The following is a 13497-nucleotide window of genomic DNA, read 5'->3' as shown; positions in this document are numbered from 1 at the left end:
GGGGGGAATCCGGGGTGGAGGGGAGCTATGGGGGGAAAAAGAGGAACAACTGTAATAATCTGAACAATAATGATTTAATTTAAAAAAAAAAAAAGAAAAAAAGAAACCAGGACTGGGGACTCGGGATAGAGCTCAGAAGGCAGACACCCCAAGTTTCCTGGGCTGAGTCATTTTCTCATGTACAGGAGGACATCTTTCCCACATAGACATTTGCCTTGCCTGGTGGGAAGACAGTTGACACACCCTATTGGAAAACACCTTTCCCAGAGGCCACTTAAGAGATTAATAATAACAATTAGCCTGCAGGGAGAAGTAACTGCCCCACCCTATTGAAAAAACTCTCACCACACCTGAGGATGATTGCCTGGGGGGCAATTCAAGTCAGAATCCTATCAGTCTGTAGGCAAACTCAGTCTCTGGAGACTTTGAGTCTGCCTGATCTAATTAGTCAGAAACAGCCTTTAACACTGTCCTGAACTAGAGATTGAGAGGTGTAGAGGATCTACTTAATACATAGTCACAAACCCAAATAGCCAAAATAAGGAGACAAAGAAATAACCCCCAAATGAAAGAGCAAGAGAATTCTCCAGAAGAAGAGATAAATGAAGCAGAGATAAGAAATTTATCTGAAACAAAGTTCAGAGTAATGATGGTAAAGATGCTCAATAGCATGGAAAAAAGATATAGTGACTATGAAAAAAATAACAGTCTGAGATAAAGAATGACATTGCACAAATAAGGAACACATTGGAAGGAATACACAGCCGATTAGGGGAAGCTGAGAATCAAATCAGTGCATTAGAAGACAGAGTTGAAAATATCACTCAATCAGAGAAACAAACAGACAAAAACAATTAAAAAACAGAAGGACAGCTTAAGGTAGCTGTGGAACGTAATAATATTAGAACAGCAGGTGTGCCTGAAGAGGCAAAAAGGGAGAAAGGAATAGAGAATGTGTTTGAAGAAATGATGGCAGAAAACTTCCCCAACCTGATAAAGGAAAAAGTCACACAAGTTCAGGAGGCACAGAGAACCCCAAGCAAGAAGAACCCAAACAGGCCCACCCCCAGACACATCATAATTAAAATGCCAAAAATTAAAGACAAAGAGAGAATCTTAAAGTCAGCAAGAGAAAAGAAAACTATTACCTACAAGTTCCCATAAGGCTGACACCTGATTTCTTATTAGGAACTCTACAGGCCAGAAGGGAATTGTATGAAATACTCAAGGTAATGGAAAACAAGGATCTGATACCAGGATTACTATATCCAGCAAGGCTATCATCCTAAACAGATGGTCAAATAAAGAGCTTCCCAGACCAAAAAAAAAAAAAAAAAAGCTAAAGGAGTACATCACCACCAAGCCAGGATTACAAGAAATGCTAAAGGGACTGCTGTAATGAGAAGAAGAAACAGAGAGATAAACCTAGCCATACAGAATTAAAATGGCAATCAATAAGTACCTATCAATAATAACCCAAATGTAAATGGATTAAATGCTTTGTAGCTTAATGGATACAAAAACATGACCCAACTATATGCTGTCTACAAGAGACCCACCTCAAAACAAAAGACACACAGAGGATGAGAGTGAAGGGATAAAAATGCTTGCGACCCAAAAATGCTTGTGCATACTGGTTGAAAATCGCTGGTTTAGTGTGATAAGGAACGGTCATATCAGTGAATTTCATGTGCATGGGCCCATTGGTGTACTACATTTGCTGTGAAGCAATTTCTCTGATAAGAACTAATGCTATGTGCAATACTATGACAGTAAATGAAGCATACTGAAAGTATACAGATGGTGTGTACACAGAAGGGTAAAGTGTCACTTCCAGTGAGTATAAAGTGTTGCACCTTCCATAATGGAAATATTTCATCTAATCAGTGTGCCACAGGAAACTGGCTAATTACCCCAAGGAACGATGCCATATCAAGGGCTCAGTGTTGGTCTATGTTTTGGCAAAGTGGCCATTCAGCGGTCGACAGTAGCTGAGCTGATGAATAACCTCCAACTTTGCTGGATGGCCACTTTGTTCATGAGCAAGGAGAGCAGTGGCTGGGGAAAAAGCCTGGCTGACTCCAAAGAACTAGTCACTTTGCCTGTATGATTGTTAAGAGTCTTCTTTGCTGAGATTGCTTTCAGGTGAGCATCCATATGGACACAAATATATACACACTTGGTGTGCATTTGGGGGTGGGTGGTTTGACCTCTTCTCCAGACTTTCTTGTCACCAATTTTCTAACCATGTTCTTTCCAAATTCCTGACCATCCAGTCAAATATCAGTCACTGCCCATCTGTAGATCTGTACCTCTGATCATCTTTCCTTCCAGGCACAATCTACAACCATGTATGCTGCTTGAGATTCTGTCCCATGGAAGGATTTATCTTCATGCCTGTCCTTCAGGGCCACTCCTGAGTGAGGCCAATGTCTATATGGAATTTCTTATAGGTCACACTTTGAACTTCACTTCTGAGATCTGCTAGGTCTTGACTTTGACCAATAAAATGAAGAATAACTGATGCTGTATGACTTACAAGACAAGGTCTTAAGAAGCCTTGCAACTTCCACTTTTTCTCTCTTTGGTATTTTGAAACTCCATGCTGTGAAAAAACTCAAACTGAAAGTATATGTGGAGATAGAGTCCCAGCCAACACAGATGTTCCAACATTCCAAGCTCAGCTGATCTGGCAGCTGACTATAGGCACATATGCAATACCAGCAGAAGTTCCTTGTCAACCCATAGAAAACAGTCGTTGCTTTAAGTTTGGGGTGGTTTAATTCAGTAATCCACATATTTAGAAGATACTATCCAAATTTTAAACCATCATAATTTTTTGATACTCAATTTTGGGTTTTACTTCAAGGAAATTATATCTTCCTTTCAGAAATAATATCTATGTTGATAGTGATTGCACCTTCTTCCACAGGCAGTTAAAATGGGGCTTCAAATTGTCCTGTTGGTACTATGGATTTACTTCAATTTGAATTTATTTGATTTGACTTAACATAAGCAAACTAAGACGGGGGGCAGTTTACCAAGAGTTACTAGGGTTTTTTGGGGGGATAGGACATGATGAGTGCGTTACCAAAGAAACAGTTTTCAAAAATTGAAGAATTTTTTGGAATTGTTTGACTAAATTTGTGCCAACATGAAAAATAGACAGGGTTTGTAAATCAGTGGAATTACTTAACAGGAATGAAGAGGATTCTATAATGATGATAATAGATAATATTTATTGAGTGCTTTCTTGTGACAAAGATTGTTCTAAGTGCATTACAGATATTAACACGCCGAAACCGGTTTGGCTCAGTGGATAGAGCGTCGGCCTGCGGACTGAAAGGTCCTGGGTTCGATTCCGGTCAAGGGCATGTATCTGGGTTGCGGGCACATCCCCATTGGGAGATGTGCAGGAGGCAGCTGATCGATGTTTCTCTCTCATCGATGTTTCTAACTCTCTATCTCTGTCCCTTCCTCTCTGTAAAAAATCAATAAAATATATTAAAAAAAAAACAACAAATATTAACAGATTGATTTTTCACCAACCTGTAGATAGTTACTATCATTCCCATATTTTAGATAAGCTGAGGTTAAGCAATTTGTCCAGGGTCACACAGCTAGCAAGTACTAACAGTTGAACCGGACAATAGTATGCCAGAGTCAATGTTCTTAATCACTAGCTTGTATTTTGTCTTTCTCCTATATTACTCTGGAGTATACAGAAGTGACCCAACCAAAGTTCTAGATATTTTATTTATAGCTGTTAGTAATACAATTACAAACTTAAGGCTAAAACTTGTTGTGAGAATAATACCAACATTGTATGGCTTGTCAAAGGAAACCCTGGATGGATCATATATCTAAAATCTAGTTTACATATATAAAATCTATTTTATAGTTTTTACTCCTTTTGCCCAGTTTTGACCATAAAATTTTATGTTTGAACCTTTAGAATATCGCTATTTTCCAATACTTTAAAAGTCTGATTGATATAAGAAGACAAGGAGAACCACGTCACATAATAAGATGTATTAATCCTAAAGAGGTAAGGACATTATTTATTGATACAGCACTTTCCCCTCTTAAAATTGTGTGGCTACTTTATAAATTCAATGTGATTATATTTGTTCCTTTTACAAACATTTTTAATGAAGTATTGTACACATCTAAAAAATTCATTATACATAAATGTATAATGTATAACCATCATACTTCAAACCAGTGCCTTCAGTTGCTCTGCAATTCACTGCCAACTTCCTTTCTTCCCCTATTTTGAATTCTAATATTGTACGTTAGTTTTCTGTTTTTAAACTATATATCAATAGAATCCTATAGTGTACTTTTGTATCTAGCTTTGTTCATTCAACATTATCTTTGTGTAGCTAAATTTCATTCACTTTGTTAAAAATAATGGAAGTACTCTGTTTTATTAATATACTAGAGGCCCGGTGCACAAAAATTTGTGCACTCAGGGTGGTCCCTCAGCCTGGCCTGTGCCCTCTTGCAATCTGGGACCCCTCGAGGGATGTCCACCAGCTGGCTTAGGCCAGCTCCCTGGGGGATTGGGCCTAAGCTGGCAGTCAGACATCCCTCTGGCAGCCCGGGAGACCTCGGGGGAGGTCCACTTGCCAGCGGGGAGCAGGCCTAAGCTGTAGTTTGACATCCTTAGCACTGCTGAGGAGGCAGGAGAGGCTCCCGCCACCACCGCTGCACTGGCAGCCGTCAGCCTGGCTTGTGGCTGAGCAGAGCTCCCCCTGTGGGAGCGCACTGACCATCTGGGGGCAGCTCCTGCATTGAGCGTCTGCCCCTGGTGGTCAGTGTGTGTCATAGTGACCAGTCATTCCCAGTCGTTCTGCTGTTAGGGTCAATTTGCATATTACCCTTTTATTATACAGGATAGAGGCCTGGTGCATGGGTGGGGGCCAGCTGGTTTGCCTGAAGGGTGTCCCGGATCAGGGTGGGGGTCCCGCTTGGGTGCCTGGCCAGTCTGGGTGAGAGGCTGAGGGCCATTTTCAGACTGGCCACACCCCCTTCAGGGTGGGGGTCCCCACTGGGGTGCCTGGCCAGCCTGGGTGAGGGGTTGATGGCTGTTTGCAGGCTGGCCACAGGCTCTTCAGGTTGGGGGTCCCTGCTGGGGTGCCTCGCCAGTCTGGGTGATGGGCTGATGGCTGTTTTCAGGCTGGCCAAGCCCCCCGCGGGGACCCTCACCCATGAGGGTGTGGCCATCCTGGGTGAGGGGCTGATGGCTGTTTGCAGGCTGGCCACAGCCCCCAGTCACCCATGCTCCCAGTGGCGGGTGGCTGGAAGCAGGTATCTGGGACTTATTTATCTTCTATAATTGAAACTTTGTTGCCTTTAGTGGAGGCTACAGCCGGCTAGGGTAGGCGGGAAGTTTGGCTTCCTCCATCGCCGGGGTAACCAAGCCTCCTGCTTGCTCCAGCTCCATGGCCTCCGGCCGCCATCTTTGATGGCTTAATTTGCATATAGTCACTCTGATTGGCTTGTGGGTGTGGCTCATGGGCGTGGCTTAGGAGTGTGGTGGAGGTATGGTCAATTTGCATGCTTCTCTTTTATTAGGTAAGATTGCTACTCATTCTACAGTTGATTGACATTTGGATTTTTTTTTAAATTGGGGTTATTATAAAGATTGCTTCTGAGATTATTCTTATTTTTGTCTCCTGATGCACATATGTATGAATTTCTTTTGATTTCTACTCCACCTGGAAATGGAATTGCTGGGTGACAAGATATACCAAACTGTTTTCCAAAGTTGAACTAATTTGTATTCATCGTCAGAGGTCTTTTGGAATTCTTGGTGCTCTACACCCTCACCAGCACTCAATATTGTCAGTTTTTAAATTTGCATTTCCCTGGTTACTAATTAAGTTGAGCATCTTTTTGAGGAGTTCAGGTCCTGGTAAAAATCCTATGTGACTTTTCAGGCCTGATTCCAGGCAGTTACAAAGGCTAACTGGCCTCGGGAAAGAAACCATACTTGGCACACAGCCAGAGTATTATAGCCTCTGAAGGGAGATGCACTAAAGGACTCAGGCCCCCTGGTGGGGCCTGCTTTTGGTACTTACACTGCTACCAAAGTATCTTCATTCCTAAGTCTCTTTTTCTGAAGCCTTGGGCAGAGGTATTCAGGTACCTTTGCAGATATCTTCTTATAGGAGAATTCTTGAAGACATTTTCCCCACTCTGACTCAGTCCACTCTGACCCTCCTTCATCAATACCACCCCATCCCCACCCTCACCACACACACATGTACACTTCAGAGTCTATTAAACAGCCAGAGCCTTTTGTTCTGGACACCCTCAACAGTGAGAGGACACCCACATATTCGCTGATGCACCTGACTCTCTACCACTGGGAAGTTTCATGGGGAAAAATGGAACAAGTGAGATGTTGCTTCTTTCAGTTTTAGACACATTAACTCTTGCTTATATTATTGGGGAAAATAATGAAAAGCTTCCTTTTCTGCCTTGGCTACTGTGGCTCAGTTGGTTGGGCATCCCGTACACCAAAATGTTTAGGGTTTGATTTCTGGTCAGGCCCCAGGTTGCATGCTCAATCCCCAGTATGGGGCATGCGGGAAACAAGTGCTTAATATTTCATTCTCACATCAATGTTTCTCCCTCTCTCCTTCTCTTTTCCTCTCTTTCTAAAAAAAATCAATTAAAAAAGAGAAAATATTCTTGAAATAGACAGTGGCTGAACTATATTGCAAATACCACTAATAGTACATTTTTGTAGTGTGTCTTACTATACTTTTTTATATTTAAAAATATTGGGATTTTTTATTGTATTGTATTGAATATTTAGATCAATTTGAGGAAAACTGACATTTTAATATTGAGAGCTCCAACCCATGATTGTGGGAAACATGGAGATGTGTTGCCCAAATTCTTCTTTATAAGAGGATTTTATGCAGTCACAGGGAGTGCCACCAGCAGACAGCCCCCAGCTGTGAGCATCTTCAGTTTCTATTTTACCTGCAGAGAACTGTTACCCAAGGTCAACTATTTCTAAGGCAGTTGGCATCCAGTGACTGAGCAGTATGGGGGAAGGACAGGGAGAGGGGAATGGGGAAAGGAATGTAAAGACCAGTCTGAGGTAGAACAACTCCATTGGGCAATATTCACTTTAGAGCTCCCAGCAAGATTGGCCCAGGTGTTGAGGGGTCTGCATTGCAGTTCAAATCCTTCCTTTCCCTGGCTTTCATAGGTGTTTATTCCTAATAAACATGTGACACACAAATTTCATATCAGCATCTTCTTCCAGAAACCCCAATCTGCCATGTTATTTAGCTCTTCTATACTTTCTCTCAATAATGCTGTATTGTTTTCTGTATAGAGGAGTTGAATATCATTTGTTAGCTTTATATCTTGCATTTTCATGCAGCAATAATGGTAATTAGAAAACTTTAGATGGACATGCTCCCAGGAACAAACTGGAATTACACTAAAATACAGAAAAACTTCCTGAATAATCAATGGAAAACTCACAGGAGAGAACACTGATACCCGAGGACCAAAAGTAGAGACCACATAGAGACTGATAGGAGGGGCAGAGGTGTGAAAGAGCTGGCCAGGCACCCACAGACAACAACTGAAGTCCCGAAGAGATATCTCAGCTGTGGGGGGAAGGGGGTGCCACTGAGAACTCTGGGACCTAATCCCCAAGCTGGGCCCCCAGCAGAGAGCACCAAAACTGAGAAGGGTACCCACATAACATCTGGCTGTGAAAAGCAACGGGATGCTGTCTGCCAGGGAGTGAGAGCTGAAAATCCAGGCATCCTGTTAAGAGGCCAATGCACAAAATTCCCTGTGGAGCTACCCACCTTGTGCTCAGGCAGAGGAAGGGTGAAGTGGACTGGAACTATGAGAGTAGAAGCCAGGACTGGGGACTCAGGGAATAGAGCTCAGAAGGCAGACACCCCAAGTTTCCTGGGCTGAGTCATTTTCTCATGTACAGGAGGACATCTTTCCCACATAAACATTTGCCTTGCCTGGGGGAAAGACAGTTGACATACCCTATTGGAAAACACCTTGCCACTTAAGAGATTAAAAATAACAACTAGCCTGCAGGGAGAAGCAACTGCCACACCCTATTGAAAAACTCTTGCCACACCTGAGGATGATTGCCTGGGGTGGGGCGGGGGCAATTCAAGTCAGAATCCTATCAATCTGTAGGCAAAGTCAGTCTCTGGAGACTTTGAGTCTTTGCCTGATCTAATTAGTCAGAGACAGCCTTTAACACTGTCCTGCACTAGAGATTGAGAGGTGTAGAGGATCTACCTAATACATAGTTACAAACCCAAACAGAAAGCTAAAATGAGGAGACAAAGAAACAACCCCCAAATGAAAGAGCAAGAGAATTCTCCAGAAGAAGAGATAAATGAAGCAGAGATAAGAAATGTATCTAAAACAAAGTTCAGAGTAATGATGGTAAAGGTGCTCAACAGTATGAAAAAGGTATCTCTCTATATAAAACCCTAACATGCAAATAGACCAAATGGCGGAACAGCTGAACAACTGGTAGCTATGATATGTGCTGACCACCAGGGGGTGTGCGCAGGACATGCTGGGTAGTGGCAGAGCATGGAATATGGTGGGCATCGGCCACGGTAGGATGGTGGAGCAGGTGAGTGGGGGCACCAGAATAAGGCAGGTCACTGGTGCTGTCATCAGGGCTAGCCTCTAGTGGTTACTGAAAATTCTTTGATCCCGTGCACCACAGTCCTGCTGAGTGCTCTCACCACCTGCTGGCACTAGCCCCACTCGCACACACAGATGGTGCTGGAACCACTGCTCACACCCACTGGCTGCACCCAGCGCCAGTCCAGATCACTCTGGCTTCACCACCTCCCCCTGCTCCTGAGGGGCAATTTGGGCAGCAGCCGCTGTTTGCACCCACTGACAGCACTGGCCCCACTCAGACCCACTGCTGGCGCCGGCCCCAATTGTTCCATGCCATCAATGAGTGCAAGTGGGACCATCGCCATCAGCACATGGGAGTGGCGGTGGCAGAAGCGGGGTTGCGAGCAAACGAGACTGGGGCCCACGGTGGAAGGGGCCAGGTGGGCATGGAGGATGGGCCAAGACCAGCCCCTGTGCCCATAACAACCTTGCGGTTCACAGTTCCTTTAAAGGTGCATGAATTCGTACACTGGGCCCCTAGTAGTAACTATAAAAAAAAAAGAACAGTCTGAGATAAAGAATGACATAAAACAAACAAAGAACACATTGGAAGGAATACACAGCAGATTAGGCGAAGCTGAGGATCAAATCAGTGCATGAGAAGACAGAGTTGAAAATATCACTCAATCAGAGAACCAAAAAGAAAAAACAATTGTAAAACAGAAGAACAGCTTAAGGGAGCTGTGGAACAATGTGAAACATAACAATATTAGAATAGCAGGTGTGCCTAAAGAGGCAGAAAGGGAGAAAGGAATAGAGAATGTGTTTGAAGAAATAATGACAGAAAACTTCCCTAACCTGGTAAAGGAAAAAATCACACAAGTTCAAGAGGCACAGAGAACCCCAAGCAAGAAGAACCCAAACAGGCCCACACCCAGACACATCATAATTAAAATGCCAAAAATTAAAGACGAAGAGAGAATCTTAAAGGCATCGAGAGAGAAAAGAAACCTGTTACCTACAAAGAAGTTCCCATAAGGCTGACACCTGATTTCTTATCAGAAACTCTACAGGCCAGATGAAAAGGTATGAAGTACTCAAGGTAATGGGAAGCAGACCTGAGACCAAGATTACTATATCCAGCAAGGCTATCATTCAAAACAGACAGTCAAATAGACCCAAAAAAAGGCTAAGGAGTACATCATCACCAAGCCAGGATTACAAGAAATGCTACAGGGACTGCTGTAATGAGAAGAAGAAACAGAGAGATAAACCTAGCCATACAGGATTAAAATGGCAATAAGTACCTATCAATAATAACCCTAAACGTAAATGGATTAAATGCTCCAATCAAAAGGCATAGAGTAGCTGAATGGATACAAAAACATGACCCAAATAGATGCTGTCTACAAGAGACACATCTCAGAACAAAAGACACACAGAGACCAAAATCGGTTTGGCTCAATGGATAGAGCGTCAGCCTGTGGACTGAAAGGTCCCAGGTTCGGTTCCAGTCAAGAGCATGTACCTGGGTTGCGGGCACATCCCCAGTGGGAGATGTGCAGGAGGCAGCTGATCGATGTTTCTCTCTCATCGATGTTTCTAACTCTCTATCTCTCTCCCCTCTCTGTAAAAAAATCAATAAAAAAAATATATATTTTTTTAAAAAAAAGACACACAGAGGATGAGAGTGAAGGGATGGAAAAAATTTTCCATGCAAATGGAAAAGAGAAAAGCTGAAGTAGCAAGACTCATATCCGATGAAATAGACTTTAAAATGAAGGCTATCACAAGAGACAACGAAGGTCACCACATAATACTAAAGGGATCAATCCAACAAAATATAACCCTGGTAAACATATATGCACCCAAAATAGGAGCATCTAAATATATAAAAAAAAATTTCTAGAGGACTTTAACAGAGAGATCGACAACAATACAGTGATAGTAGGGCACTTTAACACCCCTCTGACTTCACTGGATAGATCTTCCAGACAGAAACTTAACAACAAAACAGAGAGACTAAAGGACACACTGGATCAGATGGATTTAATTGACATTTATGAACATTTCACTCCAATACAGCAGAATATACATTCTTCTCATGTGCACATGGAACAATCACAAAAATAGACCACATGTTAAGGCACAAAACAAGTCTGTACAAGTTCAAGAAGATTGAAATCATATCAAGCATCTTCTCAGATCACAGTGGAATGAAATTAGATATCAACTACAGTAAAAACACCCCAAAACATTCAAACACATGGAGGCTAAATAGCATGTTATTAAACAATGAATGGGTTACCAATGAGATCAAGAAATAAATAAAAAAATTCCTGGAAAGAAATGAAAATGAACACAAACAACCCAAAATTTCTGGGATACAGCAAAAGCAGTCCTGAGAGGGAAATTCATAGCACTACAGGCATACCTCAAAAAAAAATCAGCAATAAACTATTAAACCCTACAACTTAAAGAACTAGAAAGAGAACAAGAAAACCCCAGAGTAAGTAGAAGGAAGGAAATAATGAAGATTAGAGAAGAAATAAATAGCATAGAGACTAAAAATAAAAAAAATCAATGAAACCAAGAGCTGGTTCTTTGAAAGGATAAAATTTGATAAACCAGAGGGAACCAAGATGGCGGCGTAGGGAGTGGACCTGTGCATGCTGCTCTCTCACAGCATCATTGAAACGACCAACTATGAGGCAAGCAACCACCACTCAGAACCATGGGGAAGTTGGCCCAGTGGGAGATCTACAACTGGAAGAAAAGAAAGAAGCGCAGTGAGACTGAGTGGGAGCTACGGAGGCACCAAAAACAGAGGTACGCAGTCACACGCCAGGCGGGCTGCAAATGGATTCGTGGTTTTTTTTTCAATAGGAAGCAGTTACAAACCCTCGAATCCTCTGGGCTTGCTCGAGGCGGGTCTCTGAGGCCCCAGATCCCACTGGGAGAGGCGGCCACGGCCTTGCAGTGGTCGGAGAGCGAGGGAAGCTCTGACGCGCAGCTGCTCGTCGGCACTGAGGGACAAGAAGTCCTGGTGTCCCGGGGAGGCGAGGGGCGCGGAGACGCCGCCATCACTGTTTCCTCCACACTGGCGACTCCCTGAGACCCCGCCCCTATCATCCGGGCAGTGCCAGAGGCACAAGAAGGAATGACTGTGCTTTTACAAACTCTCAAATCCACTGAGCTGGTTCGGGCAGGTCTCTGAGGCCCCAGGCCCCAAGGCGAGAGACGGCATGGCCTTCCAGCGGTCAGAAAGCGAGGGAGGCTCTGGTGCGCGGCTGCTCGCCGGCACTGGGGGACGAAAAGTCCTGGTGTCCTGGATAGGCAAGGGGCCGCTGAGACTCCGCCCCGGCGACTCGCTGTGACCCTGCCCTACGCAATTTACGTTCCCATCTGGGCTGTGCCAGACTCACAAGTAGAAACGCCTTTGCTTTTGCAAACTTTCAAATCCACTGAGCTGGTTCAGGCGGGATCATGAGGCACCAGACCCTATGGGGGAGAGGCAGCACGACCTTGCAGCCACCAGAAATCGAGGGAGGCTCTGTCGCACAGCTGCTCGCTGGCACTCAGGGACACAAAGCCCCGGCGGAGAGGCAAGGGGCCGTGGAGACCCAGCCAGTGCTATTTGCTCCGCCAAGGCGACTCCCTGAGACTCAGCCCTAATCAATTTACATCCCCATCCAAGCTGTGCCAGGTGCACAAAAAGACCCACCTGCGCTTTTGCAGCCTAACCCAACCAATTGCAGACTTCAACTGCTCGCAGCCATGGGAGACACACTCAAGAAGCAGACCCAGGAGAACCAGGATGGCGGCTAAGGAAGAGACCTGTGCGTGCTACCTCACACAACAACATCGAAACTACCAACTATCGGACAAACACCTATCATACAGAACCATGGGAAAGTTGGCCCAGTGGAAGCTCTACAACTGGAAGGAGAGAAAGAACATTGAGACTGAGTAGGATGTGCAGAGACACCAAGTACAGAGCCCAACCCAACAAACTGCAGATTTCAACTCCTCGCATAGAAAGAAGAGCATTGAGACTGAGTAGGATGTGCAGAGGCACCAAGTACAGAGCCCATCCCAGCAGGCTGCAGATTTCAGCTCCTTGCAATCGGGGGGGCGGAGGCAGGCCGGGGCTGGGCCCGGCTGGGCCGGCGCTGTCGAACCACTGTACCAGCAGGCGCACAAACATGCCCACCGGTTCCAGTCTCACATGGGACGCTGGGGGACGGTAGACAGGCAGTCTGTGCACTTGGTGGAGGGCATGATCTGAGCAGGAGTGCTGGATGTTCAGCCACCAGGAACGCCTGGAGATTTTGTCTGGTGGGGAGCCGCCGGCAGGGGACAGAGGACCAAACTTCCTGTTTCCCTGATAAGGCTGGGATGGCCCCGGTGAGGTCGGGACAGCCCCGGTGAGAACGATACGGCCCCGGTGAGGTAGGGACGGCCCCGGTGAGGTTAAAACGGCCCCGGTGAGGTCAGGATGGCCCCGGTGAGGTTGAAACGGCCCCGGTGAGGTCAGGATGGCCCCGGTGAGGTTGAAACGGCCCCGGTGAGGTCTGGACGGCCCCGGTGAGGTTGAAACTGCCCCGGTGTGGTAGGGACGGCCCCGCTGAGGTTGAAACGGCCCCGGTGAGGTCGGGACGGCCCCGGTGAGGTTGAAATGGCCCCCGTGAGGTAGGGACGGCCCTGGTGAGGTTGAAACTGCCCCGGTGTGGTAGGGACGGCCCCGGTGAGGTTGAAACTGCCCCGGTGTGGTAGGGACGGCCCCGGTGAGGTTGAAACGGCCCTGGTGAGGTCGGGACGGCCCCGGTGAGGTTGAAATGGCCTCGGTGA

At 45.2% G+C, this 13497-nt stretch overlaps 1 protein-coding gene across 1 annotated transcript in view; it reads left to right on the top strand.

Moving 5' to 3' along the window:
* The window catches only part of CUNH11orf65 (chromosome unknown C11orf65 homolog), a 69480-nt gene that overhangs the window by 12245 nt on the left and 43738 nt on the right, over window positions 1-13497 (top strand). Inside the window, exon 3 of the mRNA XM_023764917.1 lies at window positions 3956-4048. Coding sequence (XP_023620685.1) covers window positions 3956-4048 — 93 coding nt within the window. The remainder of the gene's footprint in view (window positions 1-3955; window positions 4049-13497) is intronic.

This window comes from Myotis lucifugus, unplaced genomic scaffold (genome assembly GCF_000147115.1).
Source record: "Myotis lucifugus unplaced genomic scaffold, Myoluc2.0 scaffold_362, whole genome shotgun sequence".
Lineage (NCBI taxonomy): Eukaryota > Metazoa > Chordata > Mammalia > Chiroptera > Vespertilionidae > Myotis > Myotis lucifugus.
This window is presented reverse-complemented; position numbering and strand designations above follow the sequence as displayed.